Source organism: Ctenopharyngodon idella, chromosome 16 (assembly GCF_019924925.1).
Source record: "Ctenopharyngodon idella isolate HZGC_01 chromosome 16, HZGC01, whole genome shotgun sequence".
In the NCBI taxonomy this organism is placed as follows: Eukaryota; Metazoa; Chordata; class Actinopteri; order Cypriniformes; family Xenocyprididae; genus Ctenopharyngodon; species Ctenopharyngodon idella.
In genome coordinates, this window is record NC_067235.1 from 33,995,867 (window position 1) to 34,019,178 (window position 23,312).

Consider the following 23,312-nt stretch of genomic DNA (forward strand, 5'->3'; position numbering starts at 1 on the left):
TTTCCGTAAAAAAGTCTATTTCTGGCCAGTTACGTAATGACCGCCTTTTTCAGGCCTGCTGGGATCGGGTCAGCCGTTTCATTGTTTTAATGAACACAATTTGATTACGGTTCACATGAATGCCGGCATTCCTCGTCAAATCACATTACTCTGATAAAGATAAAGGCAAAATTATGCTATTTGAATTACATAACATTTAAATGCATTTCCATAACTTGTCTTTGTTCATCCAAAATACACATTTGAGTGTTTATTTTATTACACTTCATCTATTTGAATCTGTAGAGTTACAATAAATATCTTTAAAGATCATTTTTCTTAAAATGTGACAGAAATCTCCACTTTACACACACCAGACTTCACAGTTTTATTCCCATCTATATTCTGAAGGTTTGTTCGCCTGGTTTATATTAGGGCTGGGTGATAAAACGATAACAATAATTATTGTGATATAATTTTCCTCAACCAAAGTTTTTGGTTCCCAGAATGTTCTTTTTTTAGGTTTGTTTTTGGTTAGCCAGGAAAGTTCTCCTAACAGAAATAGAACGTTAGTTTTTGGTTTGTAGAACGTTATTGTAACGTTACCCTAACGTTCCCCTACCTCAGTTCATCATGTTTATTTTTATATTCATGCATTCGTACATCTTTAATCATAAATAAAACAGTATTATATGGATGCTTACAATCAGAACTAAACAAACCATATCTTGTTTGTATATATTGTTTAATTAATAACAATAATCCAAGCACATCAACCATCATATGGAAGATTAAAAAAGATTAAATTTGTACCCAGATTTTACATTTCTTAAGCACCAAACAACGATAACTTCAAAACAATATACGGTTTTTAATATATTCAGATAATTTGAAAATAACCATCATGCAACGTTCTGGGAATGTTATTTTACGGTTTTGAAATAATATCCTAAAACTAACCATTAGGGAACGTTCTGTACAAGTTATTTTTAGGTTATTTAAAAATAACCACCCTACATCGTTTTGGGAACGTTGTTTTATGGTTGCAAAAAATACAACCTAAAAAGAACGTTATTATTTGGTTCCCTAAAAAAATAATCAAATACTAACAACGTTAGGAGAACGTTCTGTGTTTTTCTAGGTTGTTTGAGCCACACAGAGCATTTATCAGCTCGGATCAAAACACACCGCAGCGTGAGCTCAGACCGAATGCGTTTACTCGCTGATCACATGACCACTAAACAGCGCTGTGAGATCCGGTGAGAAGCGTTCGAGTTTGGTGTAAAATTCTCACACACAAACCACTAATCAAATGCCTTGTGATATAAAGTCCATGTAAAGCAACATTAAAATGTGTTTTGAGTTTGTTACACCAGATAAAAATGTGTTATTAACCACCCAGCCACATTTGAATGATTAAAAAAACAAACCACCAAGTAAATTAAATAAGTTATCAAAATCTTAGAATAATAAGCAGTATCCTCTGCTCTCAAACGCTGGGGGCGTGTCCGCTGTCAGTGCTGAAACCACGCCCACTCGCGAGAAAGATGCCATCTCTCTCAACTTACTTGTCTAATGAGTCAAACATACTGATGCATATAAACAAAAGAATCACGTTTGAGGGCTGCAAAGTTTAGTAGAGTTACTGTGGACTGCCTACTAATTAAAACATACGCACAAGGCAACTTACAATCATTAGTGGACACGTACCACCGGGATGAAGGCCGGGACGGGAGATAGTCGGTCCGGCCCCATTCACCAATAATCAGTGAATCCCAGTTGTCTCTGATGAAAGTTTGTATAACTATCTGGTTTAAATTATCAACTGCAGAGGCGGGTGTTGGTGGTGATTGTCAGCTCTCCATCAAGATGGCTCTTCACAAAATTAATCCACCTCTTCTTCATATCATCATTTTTAGGAAATTTAAATAAGGAGATTGAGCTGTTTTGTATATTATCGCAACCAGGTAATATGTATAACATTTAAATGCATTTCCATAACTTGTCTTTGTTCATCCAAAATACACATTTGAGTGTTTATTTTATTACACTTCATCTATTTGAATCTATAGAGTTACAATAAATATCTTTAAAGGTCATTTTTCTTAAAATGTGACAGAAATCTCCACTTTACACACACCAGACTTCACAGTTTTATTCCCATCTATATTCTGAAGGTTTGTTCGCCTGGTTTATATTAGGGCTGGGTGATAAGACGATAACAATAATTATTGTGATATAATCCTCAACCAAAGTTTTTGGTTCCCAGAATGTTCTTTTTTTAGGTTTGTTTTTGGTTAGCCAGGAAAGTTCTCCTAACAGAAATAGAACGTTAGTTTTTGGTTTGTAGAACGTTATTGTAACGTTACCCTAACGTTCCCCTACCTCAGTTCATCATGTTTATTTTTATATTCATGCAGTTTGGTGTAAAATTCTCACACACAAACCACTAATCAAATGCCTTGTGATATAAAGTCCATGTAAAGCAACATTAAAATATGTGTTTTGAGTTTGTCACACCAGATAAAAATGTGTTATTAACCACCCAGCCACATTTGAATGATTAAAAAACAAACCACCAAGTAAATTAAATAAGTTATCAAAATCTTAGAATAATAAGCAGTATCCTCTGCTCTCAAACGCTGGGGGCGTGTCTGCTGTCGGCGCTCAAACCACGCCCACTCGTGAGAAAGATGCCATCTCTCTCAACTTACTTGTCTAATGACTCAAACACACTGATGCATATAAACAAAAGAATCACGTTTGAGGGCTGCAAAGTTTAGTAGAGTTACTGTGGACTGCCTACTAATTATAACATACGCACACAGGGCAACTTACAATCATTAGTGGACACGTACCACCGGGATGAAGGCCGGGATGGGAGATAGTCGGTCCGGCCCCATTCACCAATAATCAGTGAATCCCAGTTGTCTCTGATGAAAGTTTGTATAACTATCTGGTTTAAATTATCAACTGCAGAGGCGGATGTTGGTGGTGATTGTCAGCTCTCCATCAAGATGGCTCTTCACAAAATTAATCCACTACTTCTTCATATCATCGTTTTTAGGAAATTTAAATAAGGAGATCAAGCTGTTTTGTAAATTATCGCAACCAGGTAATATGCATTTGCGTGACGAAGGCATAGCTGGCAAAATGCAGTAAGGAGCGGTAATGACAGTAACTTGCGATTGAGCGGGAGAGCCACTGATGCTAATAGCTATAGTTAAAAAATCCTGAACACAGAATTGGTGAAAAACTGTTTATAATTTATAATGTGTTGAGAAACAATTCTCAGAATTGACTTTACACGGACTTTAAACTAAAGCCAGATGAAACAGCACTGACGTGGAAAACAGGAGAAACATTGAGCCACAACGATAGAAGGCTTTTCAATCCACAAATCACCGACATTTATCATGGATTTACTCTAGCAACACTAACTGTAACCATGGTATTGTGGCAGAAATGTGGGATATTCATATTGAATTATTAATGTAGACATTAAATGCATTAAAGGAGTAATGAAATATAATTACAGTATTTTTTGTTTTTAAACTATAGCAGTTTTTGGGCATTTGTATTATACTAAATGCTTTTAGGTTAAGGTTTTTCATAACAAATACCATTGAAACAATATAGTTACTTTTTACCATGGTAGTGTGGTGCAGTGTTTACCTGTGGTTAACATGATCCAAATACTATGGAAGACCAATGGTTCATTTTAATCAACTCAAACAGTCAGAAAAATGTCAATTTTACCCAATTAAAATGAAGTTGTTAGAATTTTGACAGATGTTGCTGTTTTTGTTATAAACATAAATTTACATCTGTATCCAAACTCAAGCTACTGTCAAATATGCATTTCTAAGAGACCAAACATGTAATATTAATTTGTGAAATCTTCATCTGTTTCGCAAATGTTTGTCATGTTCTGACACAATTAACCATCTGGTTTCTACAAATTTCACTCAGGAGCAAAAATCTGCCTTTAAAATTGAAAGAAATAAAATGTTGACATTTACTGTGATTATTATTGAAAATTTTTATCGTGATAATTTATTTGGCCATATCGCCCAGCCCTATAGTTTATAAAACATTTTATTTCTGAAATATGATGACAATTTTTTTTTTTTTTCCTGTCTGTTGACAGTATTTCCTGATTTCTGAGAAAGAGAAATCCAAAATCCCCTCTGAAAAAACCTTCAACTCTAATGTCAACAAAATTATTTTTATTTTGAACCTGGATTTCTGTTCTGGCAATGTATACAAATTGGTACATATTTAATTAGATAATGCATAATTTGCATATGTAATCTGTATATGTAATCTGTATATGTAATCATAATATTTCAGAAAACTTGTCTTAAATGCACTTTTATTAAATTAACTGGGGAAAGTATGATGATATCTATCAATTTAATATTCACCTATAGTGTATTGCCTTAAAAAAAAAAAAGTAAAACTCTGATATATATTTTTCTCTTAAGAACAATGTAAATTAATAAAAAAAAAGAGCATCAAAGAACAGTTCAGTTTCTTAAAACGAAGATAAAAAACAAACAAACAAAACAAAATGAAAAGCAACTCTGAGGTAATGTGTCCTGAGCGATCATAATTGAAATAAGTGTTTCAAATCATGATTCACAAACAGCTGGTTGTCGCTGCCAGCTCCAAACACACAGTGAAAGTTTTCAAGAGATAAAAGCGCACACATGTTAATTGAGGGATTAAAGAGAACGAGGGACAAAGTCATTAAGATAATCCAACAGTGGGATTTCGAGTGTATTTTTGCCTAAAAATTTCCTCTGTGTTTGTCTGATAAGGGACCGTTCTGCGCTTCCACCTGATTATAAGTCCCTAATGGATTGAAAGCGGTTTTATTCTGGCTAACTGCACCGTTCTGAACTGTGTGTCCCTCTGAGATATCCACAGGGGAGGCGCTATTTATCCGCTAGTCTTCAATATGTCACTTTTTGTGATTACACTGCAGTACAGATTGCAGTGCTTTACTGAGAAAAGGGGCTGACATCTGCTGGATTCTAATATACTCAACACATTAATCACAATAACATGAAAACATCCGGATAATATCGCTTTAAAAGCCTCTCCAGCAATGTGGGCATGAAATACAGCGACCCCGGAAAGTATTTGGACACCTAAGCCACAATTAAAAATGCATTAGATAACAAGAATACAAAAATAACAAAGCAGCATGAGCAAACAAATGCTGCACAAGCTTTTCTCAGAACAAACTTTTTTGCAACGGCTTTTAACTGACTGTATGCAAATCATGTCAGTGCAGTATTTACGCATAAACTATAAAAAAGTTTCCAGTGAGCTACCTACCTAGTTTTAAAGTGCCCCTATTGTGCTTTTTGGGACATTCCCTTTCACGCAGTGTGTTATAGAGCTGTTTGTGAATGTAAAAAGTCTGCTAAGTTTCAAAGATCAAAGTAAAGATAAATGTAGTTATTGTCTCCCAAAAGAAAGAATCAATTCTGAGTTGAAACGAGATGTCAGGAATTCCAGTCTCACTTTCTCACTTCCTAATTTAAATAATGCCAGCCTATGGTCTTCACTCATTGGCTAAACAGAGTCTGATTTGCCCCGCCCTCAAACACTGTAGTTGTATCTGAGACTGGAAGAGTTTGGTTCGTGTTGTTCATGTCGAGAATACGCTTTTCTGCTGCCAAACAAATCCACTTTAGGAGCTTTTGCACTGGGTAGTTATAGGAAATAACCACCAGGGCAATTCCCCGAGAACTAAATGTTCCCCTAGGACCATTTTCCTGCTTGCATTCGCACTGCCGTCACTTACATCCCGCCACTTTGGTTGCTGTGCGGGACTTTAATTTTGATGGAGCAGCAGGCTTTTTTTTTGATGGCGCTGAGAACGGTTTAGCCAGAGCCTGAGCACACAGCGCTCCCATTCTCCATCTTCATTAGTTTACGATCTGTTTAAAGGGGACCTATAATGCCCCTTTCACAAGATTTAATATAAGTCTCAGGTGTCCCCAGAATGTGTCTTAAGTTTCAGCTCAATCAAAATACCCCACAGATCATTTAATAACAGCTTGTTAAATTCACCCCTATTTGGGCTGTGAGCAAAAACACGCCATTTTTGTGTGTGCCCCTTTAAATGCAAATGAGCTGCTGCTCCCGGCCCCCTTTCCAGAAGAGGGCGGAGCTTTAACAGCTCACGCTTCGGTCGCTCAACAACAACAAAGCTGGAGAATCTCACGCAGCCAAAATGAGGATTGTCAGTAACGGTGTTCAGCCTTACATTGTTCAAACCGGAGTCGACACTGATGGAGAGACTCAGGAAGAAGTTACAACTTTTAGACGTTTCTGAATGGTTAGTGGATAAATTTATGTAGTTGCTGTGGAGTTGATTCAACTCATCGACTAGCATGTGCCGTCATGTTAATCTTTTGTGCAAATCCAGCGTTGAATTGACCCTCGTTTGTGAAGCAGTCTGGCGTAAAATGACGGCATGACAACAACACTCTACTACAACAACTCTTCCTCTTCTCTAAAGCAGCCCAACATGACCTCACCCCCTTTGTTGTGTGTTCTCGGGGGCGGGGTGTTATGCCCCGTCTAAGGGAAAGGGCACAACATGAAAGACTCTGAGAAATGTAACGAAACTGAACAATGATAAATTTATTGACTTTAAATTTGGGACTTGTGATTCAGGAGCCGACTAGGCCAAAATAACAAACAAAAGTTCCTTGTTTTAAAATGTTTTTCCTAAACCCTAACCCAAAAGAAAAGAAAAGAAAATACAATAACCAAAAAACCAAACCAAACCTAACCAAAAAACAAAGATCAAACAGTTTACAATAAACAAAAATGACGTCAGACTCCCTACTTTCCCAAATAATCAGTATTTACAATATATACAACCAGGCAACCAAAGTTTGAAAGGGCAATCCAAACTCAGCGTCAAAACAGGCAAATGGGTCAAATACAACAAAGTTCCTCAAGTACAAACAATTTCAATTCAAACAAACAATCAAACACATTCAAACTCTCTTAACACACATACAGATTCTGCACTATACAACCAACACTCTGCTCAAAACAAAAGATCTCTCTGTAGAGGAAGTGATGACATGCTTTTTAAAGTACTGTGCACAAGTCAGGACATAGCAATCAGCCTGCAGGAACCAATCAGGATGATGTTCCTAGACAGACACACACACACACACACACACACACACACAGACACAGACACAGACACTCACAGAAAAACAGAAATAGAACAAAACACAACCATAGGGTCGTAACACAGGGCTTATGTAAATTTTGGGGTTTGTGATGTCACTTTGGAAGAAGCTCGTTGTAGTCCCTACCAGCTGTTTGTTGTAGTCCTTAAAAAGCAATTTCTGCAAAAGAAAATATCTCCCTTTGCATTGAACTTTGAGTGTCGTAACTTTGCAGATGTTTATGTTCAAACAGCAACATTACACACTAACTACAAGTCAAATCATAATCAAGGACCTCTTTAACAGTTCTATCTTATGCGTTATTATTAGATAGAACGGACTATATGCACTGAGCGTCCTTTAGAACTTCTGCAATAATATAAGCCAGCTGAAAAAACTTCCGGTGAAATGTCACTTGTTGGTGTGTTTGTATTTTCAATGGCCTGAGGTAGCTTTAACAGCATCAATAGTGTAATACTTAGTTTATAATCAGAATATAGTCACTTAAATAGTCAGGCCTAGCATTAATTTAGTTATTCAAACGTAAGACGACATAAAAAAAAAAGACGTGTCTTAGTGTTCCTCCTCAGCAAAATTCAATTCGACCATCAGTTTTCACACTTTTGTGTGAAAAAAAGCGTCAACACACTATAAATTAAAGATTATTGTACACTTTAGTTAGATTCAATGAATAAAATGTGAGTTTTCACAAGTGTGCTGAAATCAGCTGCACTGACTGACAGCTGCAGTGATTATAAAGAGAGCGCGGTGTTCACTTTCTGTGTAATTCATTCACAAAAAAAGTTATTGTTTTTCATGAGATTTTGTGAGTACTTTATACTTCACCTTAACAAAATTTATTTTTAAACCTAGTGATTTTATAATGTTTAATATTTATTCAAATGCGAAACTGAGTGAGAAACTATTACAGGAAATGGCTAATATGAGCCAATAAATGGCCATCTGACGATTATAGTCTTAAAGGGTTAGTTCACCCAAAAATGAAACTCATGTCGTTCCACACCCGTAAGACCTTCGTTAATCTTCGGAATGCAAATTAAGATATTTTTGTTGAAATCCAATGGCTCAGTGAGGCCTGTATAGCTAGCAATGACATTTCCTCTTTCAAGATCCTTTAATGTACTAAAAACATATTTAAATCAGTTCATGTGAGTACAGTGGTTCAATATTAATATTATAAAGCAACGAGAATATTTTTGGTCCGCCAAAAAAAACAAAATAACGACTTATATAGTGATGGCCAATTTCAAAACACTGCTTCATGAAGCTTCGGAGCGTTATGAATCTGTTGTGTCGAATCAGCGGATCGGAGCGCCAAAGTCACATGATTTCAGCAGTTTGGCGGTTTGACAAGCGATCCGAATCATGATTCGACACAAAAGATTCATAACGCTCCGAAGCTTAATGAAACAGTGTTTTGAAATCGGCCATCACTATATAAGTCGTTATTTTTTACATAAAAGTGTTTTCTATCAAATGTTGGATTTTCTACATCTTGAAACGTTCAATTTTACAAATGGGGGCAATCTTAGAAGGATAAACAAATAATGTTTTTGGTCATCACATTAAAAATAACATTTGAATTGCTGGAAACGTTGCGTGTTCATGTCTAATTACAGACACCGCGTTTCTTATTGAAACGTTCCCATTAGCTTTGTTTTTATTGCAATCAATAAAACTGGTTTATTGGCAAATTAGCTAAGTGTGATAACTGCATTAAAATATAAACACAACATTAAAAAGTCAACCACTGATGGTTTTGTGTTGATGTACATCGAGTACAGAATGACAGTTCACCGGAAATGCCCAAGCTCGCTTATCGAAAACCAGGAAGTAACCGTGCATATGGTCAACTGTCAAACAAAGACAGTAAACAGTATACGAAAAACTATTATAGCGTTTGCCATGTGGTTCCTGCCCAATGTCGCTATCTGAGCAGAAATTTGCTACCTGCAAAGTCGCCTTAGCGTAAAGGTTGAGAAGTGCCTTGACTTCGGTGCCAGTTGATCTATCTCTGTTTTCCATGTTCATAGAGTAAATATATATAGACTATAAACTACACTTATGTCACTGGTAATTCATATTGTGCTTGGTTAGACCCTACTCTGAAGTAGGAGCTAATTTAGTTCCCCCAACTAAAATCATTCCCAGTTCCTGTGGTGCAAACACACCAAAAAGCGGGTATTTCCACCGTTAGTTATAGGAACTATGAAAAGGTTCCTTCAGTGATTCAAGTGTTTTTTGACCTTGGATGCATGTAAACCTATTGTAGGAGACTCCAAAACAAAATTCAACAAATTCAACAAATTCACAACAGGGATCTCAAATGAATTATATCTGAAGTCAAAAACTTTCCAAAGTTGTGCACAGTCAAGCAAGATTGACAATAGAAGCAAAAAAGAAGCTTAAAGAATCTTTAGCAGGTCACTATGGGACATGTCTAGTGAATCATGATCCAACTTTAACCTCCTACGCACACCGCAAAGCAGCAGGGCACTTCTCAAGACGCTCATAAAACATGTGAAGTGTTCCTCTCAGCTCAATAATGGTGGCATGGATTGCTAATTAAGTCCTGCATAACCGAGTAAAGAATTGACAGGGTGGCTATTGCACTTCAATCACAGCCGTCCCTTTCTGCACACAAGCTTTCCCTGTGAAGAAAGCGTCCAATTAAAGTGTTCCCTCGATGAATATGAAAATCATATCCAAATGCACCATGCTGGGCGACTCTTCTTTATCCTCTGAATTGATGCAGGCTTTTAAAATGTATGTCTTTCACTACCTGAATAAGAAAACCCTTTAATCACGGTAAAGAAACGTTTAGGGGTGAATCTCACAAAACCTGTCAAGAACAAGTCATATTATGGGGATATGACTTTTCGTGTGAGATTCACCCAGAGATATATTCGCTTTGCATACAATCTTTAGAAAGTCTTACAAGAACTTTCTGTTAAAAAAAAAAAAGAAAAAGAAAAGGTACTTTAAAACAGATGAGAAAAAAAAGATCTGAACATTTATTTTCAGCACATATATGTTTTATTTAAACGTCACTGGCCGAGGAAACTATCTGTGCATTTACAAAAATGTGTCAAATATATAAATAGCAGTTCAAGCTACTGATTTATTAAAATATAGCAAGAGGCATTAGTTCAGAGCACTGAACGTGTAACCTCAGTTCACATCAGCACCTATAAAGATCTCTGCTACAGTGAATTATGAAAGTGTGAACGAAGCATTCGGTGAACACTGACCGTTATCTGTCTCTGCAATGCCTATTAGCTCTGGTTTCTATCTAATCCATATCAAGAGGCTTATATAAAGACTGAGACTGAATGACGCCACAACCAATGAATAGACCATGAACAACGTGGCGGACCTAGAACTGAGTTCACTCATTTAACATACAAGTGTTCAGCACAAAGTGCACATTGACCTTTTTAAACGCCGCACCACACCTATTACTGGACACAGCAGAGCTTTCATTAACAAAACGCTACTGGGTAATGATGTCAACTTGAGCTAAACATAGAGATGGATGATCAGAATCAAATTAGACTAAAAATCACTACATGAGTAATATGTTTGGAATCAGAAAAATAACTATTATTTCGCAAGGGCACATTAAATTGTTCAAAAGTGACAGTTAAGATATTTGCTGCATTCACGGCATGTTAGGGGTGTAACGGTACATGTATTCGTCCCGAACCATCACAGTTTGGTTCATGCAGTCAGACGACGAATACAGTCAGTCACAGGCGACCCACACTCCAGTCCAGAAGGGGGAGCGTGTGGTAATTCAACGCTGTTTGCTAACCGCAGGAAAAAGCGCAGAAGAATAGACTATCTATGCATAGATATGTTTACGTGTAATCTCTCAACTGCAGAAAGATGTCAATTAAACAGCTTGAGAATAATATCTTACGTAGCGTTACATTTACCTCAGGCAAGTCATTTAGTGTCCACAGCATGTTAGTTCACTAGAGAAATGAACTCTAGAGGGGAATATATGCACTATATTAGCTTATATATTCATTATATTTACTTTACCTCTTAGTAATGTCTTATGTTTGAATAAATTTGTCATGAAAACAATTACAGTAACTGTGTAAATGAACCTTTTTAAAACCTGCCTTATGTGCAATTTACATGTTTTGTTTTGTTTTTTTTATTTTGAGTGTTAATAGCAACTGATAATAATAAATAGCAACTGAATTTAATCATTTGGGCTGTGTTGTTATATTATAGTAATGTGCAAGAAAGGGTTTCCTGTATATAGTTTAGACTCTTAAACATTGATGATAATCAGAAATATATCTTGAGCCGCAAATAATTGATTTCTAAAGGATCATGTGCTGAAAATTCAGCTTTGATCATAGGAATAAATTACATTTTACTATATATTCACATAAAAACCTGATTAAGTCATCTCACATGCCTCTAAAGCAATGTTTCCCAACCTCTATGCCAGGTTGTCATGTGTGCTGTGGAAAATTATCAAATTCCAATAAATAAATAAATAAAAATAAATGCTTTAAATAAAGCTGTCATACGGAAACCTCATCTCTATATTTCGTCATTTTTGTTTTTAAAAATTAACGTTATTGGTCATCCTTTATGTCTGTATGTGTGTTTTACAAATATTTAACCAATGAAAAGCATTTAAAGTAGCCTGAGACTAAACCTTGTTACTCCATTGGCTCCTCAAACTGTCAGTCAAACCTCAAAACTCCACCCACCTCTATCATGAATGAAGTGCCGCTCACATCTCTGCTTGTTTGCAATGCAATGGTAAATAAAGAACTAATGTTTGAATAAGTACAGTTTTTTTTTCACTCAAGAAACACTATATATAAAGGCAATTTTGGCCAGAAGTATTATACAAGAAACACTGAGCACCAACATATAGCTACAATAACCTGTAAGTTGATGCACTTATTGCCTCAAATGTGGCTGTTCCAGTGACGGACAAAAGAAAATATGTCCGACATTCACTGGTCAAAAACCTTCTAACTTCATTTGAGCTTGATTTTCATAAAATGCTAATATAATAATGACACATGCAAGTGTCTGACCACATATAAAGCCACAATACCTGTTTTGATGACGCGGTGTTTATTTAAAAAAATACAATGTTTTCCAACCGCAAATTACATATAGCTTCCTACATGACCTTTTTGTGTTCCTAAGTGAGCTCAAGTTTCACATTAAACGTGACGAGTACTGCTTTTAATATGATATCCAGTTTTTGAAGCAATGCTTGTTTGTGCAGTTTTGTTGTATTTTAGTGCTTAGTGGTGTGCTGTGGGGTTTTTTTCCTTCTCAAAACTGCCGTGACAAAAACAAAGGTTGGGAAACGATACTCTAAGGCTTCACACATGATAAATATTGTCATCTGTGGCATGCTGATGGTGGAACATCACTGACTTCAGCTGCTGATCAGAGACTGTCTCCATCTTCATAACTCGATTCTGCTGAACGCATGGGAAAAAGGCTGACGGGCAGTGTTTTAAGGGCACACACTGGTCTGAATCATCTCTGTCACAATCCACACGTCAGCAATAACAGCCGTTAAAAGTGCTGTTTTAGTCAAATGAAAGAGAATAATGGGTCTATGGAACAAAACAGAGATAATGTGTAAAAACAAACACATGGCTCACAACAGCACCTGCTTTGAGTCAGTGGCTTTTTACATTAAGGACAGGGATGTTTACACCGAAAGCACAAAAATAGCAACTCATTATAGTAACAGGGTTGCCCTCGAATTACTGTCAGGTCATTGTTTTCATCTCAAATAAGAGATTTGCACTAATTTCCTCATAACCTTGCACTTAACCTATGCCGTTCAATGCTGTTAGAGTTTCTAAATTTGAACTTAATGTAGCCCACACCCCTGAGAGACCTCCTTTTACAGACCGAAGTGAACAAGTCCGTTAATGATGAAACCACATCCTCTGACAGCAATGAAACAAACACGCTTATACCAAACCACGGATTAGGACACCAAAAACACTTCAGAAGCAATTACTCCTGGGTACAGACTCGATCTGCTACCTGCTACACATGCAACTGGCCATTTCAGTGTGCCTTCCTGGAAATTGCACTTCATTTTTATTCTTTGTTCAACTGAATCTGGTAGAAAATGATTGTTTCTTACATGCTTTCAAAAGCTCTGGCTCCTGCGGTGTCTCAATTCGACCTAATTTGTTCTTGAAAGCTAAAATGCATCTTGAAAAGTAAAACTGCAATTTATACAGAGAGAAAATTACCATAATAACAGTCTCGGCATCATTTGTGTAAACTACCGTTACTATCAAAATAACATGATGGATCTTGTTGGAGACGTGGCTTTGCAGTTAATGCACGTGCTGCAATAAATTACATGTGACGGGGAAAAAAGATGGAGATTTCTTTAATGCCCCTTTCACAAGATGTAATATAAGTCTCTGGTGTCTCCAGAATGTCTCTGTGAAGTTTCAGCTCAAAATACCCCACAGATCATTTATTATAGCTTGTTAAATTTGCCCCTATTTGGTTGTGAGCAAAAACACGCCGTTTTTGTGTCTGTCCCTTTAAATGCAAATGAGCTGCTGCTGCCGGCCCCCTTTCCAGAAGAGGGCAGAGCTTTAACGGCTCGCGCTTCAGTCGCTCAACAACAACAAAGCTGGAGAATCTCACGCAGACAAAATGAGGTTTGTCAGTAACGGTGTTCAGCCTTACATTGTTCAAACCGGAGTCGACACTGATGGAGAGACTCAGGAAGAAGTTACAACTTTTAGACGTTTCTGAATGGTTAGTGGATAAATTTATGGAGTTGCTGTGGAGTTGATTCAAATATCTTTAATGCAAATCCAATAAAAATCTTTTGTGCAAATCCAGCGTTGAATTGACCCTCGTTTGTGAAGCAGTCCGGCGTAAAATGACGGCATGTCAACAACACTCTACTACAACAACTCTTCCTCTTCTCTAAAGCAGCCCAACATGGCCTCGCCCCCTTTGTTGTGTGTTCTCGGGGGCAGGGTTTATGTATATTTTAGGGTTTGTGATGTCACTAACCCAGGAAGAAGCTTGTTGTAGTCCCTACCAGCCATTTGTTGTAGTCCTTAAAAAGCCATTTCTGTATAAGAAAATATCTCCCTTTGCATTGAACTTTGAGTGTCGTAACTTTGCAGATGTTGTTTATGCTCAAACAGCAACATTACACACTAACTAAAGTAAAAAAAAGTGAAATCATAATAAACTACCCCTTTAATTAACAGGCAACAGTCCAACAGTCCAGTCAATTTCCAGTAAGCTGTGAGAAATCTTATGTGAAAACTGATTCAGTTGTGAAATAAGGACAGTGTCAAACAGCAGTACTGAGATTTACAAATTCACTGCAGAACTAAACGGACATGTGAAAATTATAATAATAAGCATTTTCAAACATACAAAAGCCCACAGACGTCAGAGATTATCTTATTTTATTGAGGTCATTATTTATTTTTCTTGTGATCTCAATCTAATAAAAGATATAACAAGAGCTTTTCTTGAGTTATTTTGAGAAAAGGCCATTTATAATGTCACAGAAGTTTTCTATTTCAAATAAATGCTGTTCTTTCTCTTTATCAAAGAATACTGGGAAAATTAAATGTATCCCAGTTTCCACAAAAATCTGAAGCAGCACAACTTTTTTCAACATTGATAATAATCAAAAATGTTCCTTGAGGAGCCAATCAGCATATAAGAATGATTTCTGAAGGATCATGTGACACTGAAGACTGGAGTAATGATGCTGAAAATTCAGCTTTGATCACAGGAATAAATTACACTTTACTATATATTTACATAGAAAACAACAACTTTAAATTGTAAAAATATTTCACAATTTTTACTGTATTTTTGATCAAATAAATGCATCCTTGGTGAGCAGAAGAGACTTTCTGACCCCGAGGGTTTGAACCTAAGTGTATATAAAATAACATGTAAAACTTTGGACTTGTAAAACTCCTGTCCTCCATGACAGGTTCTGACGTTCCATCACATCTGTGATGTTGACCAATAGAAGCACAGTTTTCAAGCATGGTGAAACGATAGTATTGGTGCTGATTATCTGACGGAGGAAAGGACCCTAAATGTTTGAACGATAGTGTATCTACATACTTTAATGTTTTAGCGTCTGTATAAAATTAAACACCCTACCAAAATGTTATAAGGAAGGAGCCTAATATAGAATTAAACTGTTCTGACTTAAATGATTCACAAAGGAGAGAGAGATGCTTATGTGGGCGACATAAGTTTGAATCCGGCTTGTGTCATTCATTTCCTGCTCCATTCTTTTCTCCCTGTCATTTCCTGTCTGCTCTCTAACCATCCCTATCATTAAACTGGCCAAAAAAACAACACATGACAGATCTTGGTGAGTTTAAACACAACTCAGTGTAACATTGAATCATCGTGTGTTGATGATGATGACGCATCAATTAATCGGTAGCTTTGCTTTGGATATTAACTAGACTACTAAACATGACATTTTATCAGACCTGGATGATATATCAAATGCTTATGGTATATTTCACAATGTTTTTGCTGTCAATATATAAAAAAAACAGTTGGTCAATTCTGCGAATCAGTTCGAATTCCCCATTTCAATGAATCAAAAATCTGATTCAATGATTCATTTTTGATGCATTCAAACGTAATAATTCACTGTTACTAATGCTTAAATATTCTTTCACGTGTTCATTTCTTTTCATTTCATTCCAGTTATTTCGTATATACTGCCTAGCGCAAGTGTGATTTCTTAAGCCTTTCAAATAAGATAGGAAGCAGGAAACGTCGAGAAAGAGAAACTCCACACACAGGAACTTGCAGGAGAATGATATAGTCTTTGTTCTGTTCATGGTGAAAGGCTATTGTGAGGCTAAAGATCAGACAGTCAGAGCTTTCCTGGACTCGACAAGACAGAAATGTCAATGGCTTCACCATCTATCTGCTGCTGGAGAGCGTTTCAAAGTGCCAACCGTGACAAAAGAGCAAAGGATTCAATACTATTCTTTTACAGTTATATATACCCGTCAATGGGTTAAAAACATCTACACTCGGCTGAATATCTTTAGGCTAACACAGATGGTTTTTGATCTAAAACTGTGACTTTGCAAAAGTCTGCTGCAGGGTTTCACGCACCGCTAGTCGGAAGAGCCACTGCAGTTCTTTTTAAATGAGTTATTGGTTATAATCAGTCTAAATCAAATACGGCTCCGAATCAACTCACTGAATCAACTCAAACGACTCGCTGAACTGCAGATTATTACATCTTCCACAAAATCGAGTCGAGAATCGTTACTGCATTATCTTTTGAAAGAAATAATTGGATAAAAATGAGAATTTGTTTTTGTAAGTTCAAAATACATTTCTGCAACTGAGTTTCAAAGTTGTGCTGTAATAAATAGTAGTAGTTCTACACAATTCATCAAAATAAAAAAGTGCTTATAAATCGACTGTTGTCAATAAAAGAGAAGCTTTATAGATTCTCTAAGGTTTTCTGCCCAGATAAAAGCTGGAGGATTTGTGGTTTGAAAATGAAAACAAAAATTTTTAGTATAGTAGTTCGGCAATTTACAACTATACTAGAGATCGACCGATAATCGGTTTTACCGATATTATGCATTTTCTCATAAACGGGTATCGGTTTTATAATATCAGAGTCACCGATAAATGGTTGCCATTAAAGCACAGCGTCTGAGGGGAGATGAGTCAACAACGATGTTCAAACAAAGTTAAAATAACTGACCTGCCTTATTTAATAAACTTTATTTAACATTAGTGGTCGACCAATTATCGGCGCCGATATTAAGCATTTTTATGGTTATCAGTCATTTTCAAAACTGATTTGCCGATAAAATAATTTAATTTTGAAATGCGCTATTTGGCTCTGATGCAGCCACCTCTGTCGGAAATCATTTGTTGCTTGTTGTTGTTTACTTATTATTATTATTAATATTAATGTTGTTATTAACAGTTCTTAGAATTAAAGATATGTTTAACAGCATTTATTCTGTTTTTGTCAGAGCCCTTGTTATTCTTAATTTTGACATTAACTTTCATTTTTTCACCAGACATATATATATTGGTTCAAAATATCGGTTATCGGTCTACTTGATCTGTAATAATCGGTATCGGCCCTGAAAAACACATATCGGTCGACCCCTATTTAACATTAATGCACAGATGAGATAGAGATGTTACATAAATGCTCAATATGTAGTTTAAACTGGTGCTACAAAACAGAGACAAACTCATGGAGTCACGTAATCTATTTATTGATGTAGAAGTGTGTTTTGTTTTGTATGCAAGGCGGAAGTGCAGAAATTACAGTATTTAAAAGGAGTTTGTTCAGTTCACTACTGTTGTTATAATTGTCAAAATCAGAAATTAACCAATAAATAAATATCAGTTCTGTATATCGGTTTATTGGGCACATAAACATGCAAATAATTGGTATCAGTATCGGATATTAAAAAAAAAAAATCAATATCGGTTGATCTCTAAACAGTACAGTAAAAATAAAATTATTATTATATTATTTATTATTTAATTTACAGTGAATATTAGAATAGTAATATTTCTTTGATTATTTTTTTATTTAGTAATAATTATATATATATATATATATATATATATATATATATATATATTTTTTTTTTAGTAATAATAATTTTATATTACATATAAGTATATATATTTCTTTAATTAATTCTTTTTTAATTTAGTAATAAAAATAATTATATATATATATATATAATTTTTTTAGTAATAATAATAATTGTATATATATACATATATATATATATATATATATATATTATTATTACTAAATAAATACTAAATAATTATATATATATATATATATATATATATATAAATAAATAAATAAATAATTGGTATCGGTTATAAAAAAAATCAATATCGGTCGGTCTATAAACTGTACAGTAAAAAAAATATTATATTATTTATTATTTAATTTACAGTGAAATATTACAATAGCAATATTTCCGTTTCATTTTTTTTATTTAGTAATAATAATTTTACATTACATTATACAATTATTATTGTCATATTGATTTAGAATCACCAAATTTTGGACCAAATTGTGCATCCCTACAAACAAGCACAGCAAACCTGGAGATATTTTAAATCACAATTTTTATCAGAGATTTTTTAGGGCTGTCATTAAGCTCCTAGTTACACCCAAAATAGGCCTCGTGTTTCACAAACAGCGTAGGAAACACTAGTGTGCTGATGCTCACAGAAAGACCATCACTTCTCTGCGGTTCACCTGAGACAGTCTATATGATCGCTCCAACCACATGGTTTGACTGAGCTGAGAAACAAGTGATAAATCTTTCCACAGGAAACACTGTAGTACAGGAACTAAAAGCAATGCAAAGTGAAACAAATTTAGCTGAGAGGAGAAAGCATTTCCTCTTCTACGTATAAACTCTCCCCTAAACAAGTCCTTCGACATTTGTCACATTCTTGCTTTCTGCCAGCTTCGGCGCAGAACTTTGACCACAGATGGCACAACGTTACTGAGCCACCAAAACTAAATCAGAGGTTGTTTCAAAGCAAGTGAGCGACCGCTTCTGTTTGACAGCTATATGACCTACATATAAATGTCATCTGTCCGCTGTTTGGGCAAACTTGTACCGGTTCAAATCTGTAGATGGAACTGACAAAACGGCTTTATGCGCCACAACAGTCAACATGGGGAAGTAGAGCAATATTTCCTGTCACAGCTTTCTACAGTAAACGGTCAAAATTTCCCAATAACTTATTGAAGATTCAATGGAATTAATTCATCCCAGTCTTCAAATGCACGGCAGTCATTTTGCCTCTCGCTTTAAATGCATTCAAAGCAGTAGTGGCCTTGAAGAAGATGTACAACTGCAAACAAAAAATGGCATTTTTACCCATAATCAACACACCAAATGTGTGTTAAACAAGCAAAAATTCTCATGTTGCTCAATCACTATTGGCTTGTGTTCAATATTAACGTCATTATCTGAACTCAACAAGTCTGGAATGGCACTGGCATTAAAAATTGGCATAAAATGTGATGAATGAGCAGGTCATTTCAACATTTGTTACTAGTTATGTTGTCACTAGTACATACTAAGCTACTGGTAGCAAATGTTTAAAGTGTGAATTCACTTAACTAGTATATATTCTGATTTTTGCTGGTGCATATTCCACTTTTACTAGCAACGATGACAAGTAAAGCCATTTTAGCTAGTAGTGATGGTATAGATACTAGTATATCTCATAAACAAGTAGTTAACTGAGAAATAATGAGCAGTTATAAACTGGATTAGGTATAAGAAACTACTAAATAATAGTTGAACCACAGATCCCTGCAAAGATTGGATTGCTTAACTAGATCATACTAGGAATGAATGTAAAGGAGCGCACGTGACTTCATCTGACTGATGTCCATCATGAAATCACGAAACGCTTCAAAAGAACACATGATCGGGTGGAAACAGCACTGACATGTCCACAGTGATTTCTGTACATCCATAAGCCCCCCAAACCTGTGGATGTATGTAGCCCACGCTCAGTAATGCGTGTGTGTCAGGGCGAGGTTTGAGCCTGCAAATGAGTAAAACGCCGATGCATTGATGGTTTACCTTAATAATACTGGTCTTCCGTGGTATTCCAGGTTTGCCGTCCAGCACCGCAGCCGCGTTGGCCGTCTCGAGCCCCTGGTTCTCGGGTGCACACAGCCCACAGTCCCCGTTCGAGACCGACACCTCGCTTACAGCTCCGCCGTCCGCCTCTTCGCCGGGCTGGGCGGATTTCCCGCCGCCGCTCGGCGATGAGACCCCGCAGTTCTCGGCGACAAACTCCGCCATGAGCCCCGTGTAACGCACGCAGCCGCCTGTGCCTGGCTGTATTAGCTGTCGGTTCGAGTGTCGAGCGATTGGAGCTCCCCAAGAGACGTTAGAGAGAAACCAAGAGCCATCGCAGGTTCAGTTCTCGTCGGTGTTTCTGTTTCGTCTCGGCAGCATCTGTCGGCTTCGATACATTGTATCTGCGCTCACAAAACAGCGTTCGAATGTTTCAGTGTTACAATGTTGCAAGTGTCATTGTTGAGGCGCTCACGCGGGTCTGACAGATACTGCCATCTGCTGAATTCACTTCACATCGGTACAATACACCGCTGCTGCTCCTAAACACTGCGGATCCATGATCAGATAAGGCTTTACATGGAAGTGCATACAGGTCAGGATACATGCTGCAGGGTGACTGGGGCAAGTTGTCACAGAGAGGGGGGAATTCACAGGAAACTGTCTTATTTACTTTACCTCAGTGACTGTAAGGTTTGAGTTAAAAGTTACTACACAGTTACACAAACCCATTCCAGAGATTTATTGTTATATGGATGAGTCTGTTTTACATCAGATGAAAATGTTTTAAAATTTTAGTTGCTTACAATAAAAAAATGCTGGGTTGAAAATGGACAATCCCAGCGATTGGGTTGTTTTAACCCAGTGGTTGGGTTAAATGTTTGCCCAACCCAACTATTGTTTAAAAATGACTATATGTCTGGCTTAAAATGAGGTTGGAAATTAAAAATCAGACACATAATTACTAGAGGAAACAATAATAATCAAAAGGTGAACATTTATTAATAAGCAATTTAATAAATGCTTATTGTTTAAATATTATTCATTAAACTTGTTCATTTATTAAACATATTAATAAATGTTAATTTCCAAAATACTTTGGGTTCATTTTAAGCAAGCAATACAGTAATTTTTAAACAATAGTTGAGTTAAATAAAACTATCCAGCAGGTTGGGCAAACATTTAACCCAATCGCTGGGTTAAAACAACCTAATCGTTGGGTTTGTCCAACCCAGCATTTTTAAAGTGCATGACCAGCACACCTCCTCAACAGATGCTAGAGATGCAAATGACAGATTACTTAACAACTCTTATTAATAACTTAATAATCTGTTACTTAATAACCGATTACCTAATAACTCGCTGCTGTTGCTTAACGTGCATTTCATGCATCTCTATTATTGCACACTTTTGGTTTCTGACTTCTTTCTGTAGCCTAAAACATCTATTTTAGAGATGTTAAATGCATATTTGTTCGCATCAGTTCATGCATATTAAAATGTGAATTGTGCATTTATTATTTTTGCAATTCTTTAGTGATGCTAGAGATGCATCTATTGCACACTTTACTTTTAAATAGCTTTGTAAGCTATTTAAGTGCTTATCAAATTGGCAACATTATTTTTAAATATGCATTTGTTCCCAATATACTTTGATCAGTTCAATTTGATTGTACCAAAGGTTGAGCAGTGTTTACATTTTCCATTAATTTGTCGCCATCAAGTGGCTTTAAAGGATTTATACAATTCAAAATAATTAAAGATGTAAGGCTTTGAGTACAGTAGGTCACACCCTGACATATTCACTGGCCTCAGGTGGCTGTCGTGTTTTGATTATTATTAGTATCGACACTACAGACTTTATGTATGCCAAAATTGGTAGAGATGTGGAGAAACACCTAGAGACTGGTAAACAAAAGTGTATTTTTGTATAAAACCCAAAATATGATTGAAACACAATTTTTAGTTATGGTTATACGTCTTGAGGCAAAGTTGTTTGAAGTGTGGCGGTTGAGTTACTTGAGTCTCTAATTTGAACTTTTATAAATATTTTTATGCACTATAAAAGTCATAATGCCTTTGCTATTATTCCCAATTTATCATATCTAGGCATCTGAAACTGAGAGATAAGTTTCATGAAAGGCCATCTAACACCTGCAAACCTGCAGAAATGTGTCTGAAAACTCTAAATGGATGGGCTAGACACACGTTATCGGATGAGTTTGCTCTTTTTATTTTGCCAGCAGTCCAAACTGCCAAGAGAAGTTAAGCCTGCCTCTTCACATTGTGTTTTCAAGCACGTGACATGCACATGTCAACAAGTAGCTTTTAAGCAGGTGAAAGTTGCACGCGCTCGTGTAAATGAATGTGCGCTCATATACAGTCTCAGCATCATCAGGGAACAGTCGGAGTAACCTAATAACAGGAAGTATGAAACGTGTGTTGTTGTTCATATAGCGTTCAGCAGAGACACCTGCCGGACACTCACGGTATTACAAAAATGTTCTGACATTAGGAAACATAACGTGGGCCTACTTTTGCACTGTAATAAACAATATATGCGTGTATCTAATTATTATGTGGTGGAATTTTGTTCCTGCATGGCTTTTTTATGATGAAGTAAATCAGTATTTTACATTTTAAGACCATATGGACTATATTATTAGTATTATTAATACTCTAATAATAATTATACAGCAATAATATTAATACTAATTATTATTATTCATATACTTTTTCACAGTTTTATGATTAGGCCTATATATTTGGGGTAGATTAAATAGTACAATTATTCCCTTACTTAATACTCTCAATAGTCATAAAACGTGTATAATATGGAGTATAGCAGTATGTCACACTGCTGTCATGGTTTGAAATGTCAATTTACTTTATGTGAGTAGGCCTATAGATATACACCGTGTCCTAACCAGACGCGATTCGATAAGATTCCAGCGACGAGTAATTTGACTGTCCACACTAGACGCGACGCGACAATGAGAAGCGATAAAATCAATCAAAAACCACAGCCAATCAGAAGAGAGGGTGGGCGGGCTCTCTCGGCAGGAGCACAGCAGACACGGTGAAATGGGAAAGTACATAGTACAATTCATAAATATTACACTATTTAAACATTGTTTAAAGTACATACGGAGTGACTGAACCGGTCTTTATCATAGAATACACTTATTTGTGCGCATTGAATTGACAGTTTAACGTTCTTGTGCCCATTTATTTATTTTCAAGATCTGAGGTGAATTAGCCAGTGTTGTTTTCATTACAGCTAAAAAGCTGGGAACACAGAATGATATTCAAACTCACGTTAGACACTTTTAACATTAAATAAAGCACTAAACAGTACCTGATATTATCATTCTCATACTTTGTGTTGCTGTTCCAGAAACCGTTTCTAAAATAGAATATTTGCGTGTCGCCATCGCGGC

At 36.1% G+C, this 23,312-nt stretch overlaps 1 protein-coding gene across 1 annotated transcript in view; it reads right to left on the reverse strand.

Moving 5' to 3' along the window:
- LOC127497895 (inactive phospholipase C-like protein 2) overlaps window positions 1-20,458 on the reverse strand; it is a 62,944-nt gene extending 42,486 nt beyond the window's left edge. The window contains exon 1 of the mRNA XM_051866676.1: window positions 19,874-20,458. Within this exon, the coding sequence (XP_051722636.1) occupies window positions 19,874-20,098 (225 nt within the window). The 5' untranslated portion in view covers window positions 20,099-20,458. The remainder of the gene's footprint in view (window positions 1-19,873) is intronic.
- Window positions 20,459-23,312: the final 2,854 nt, after the last annotated feature.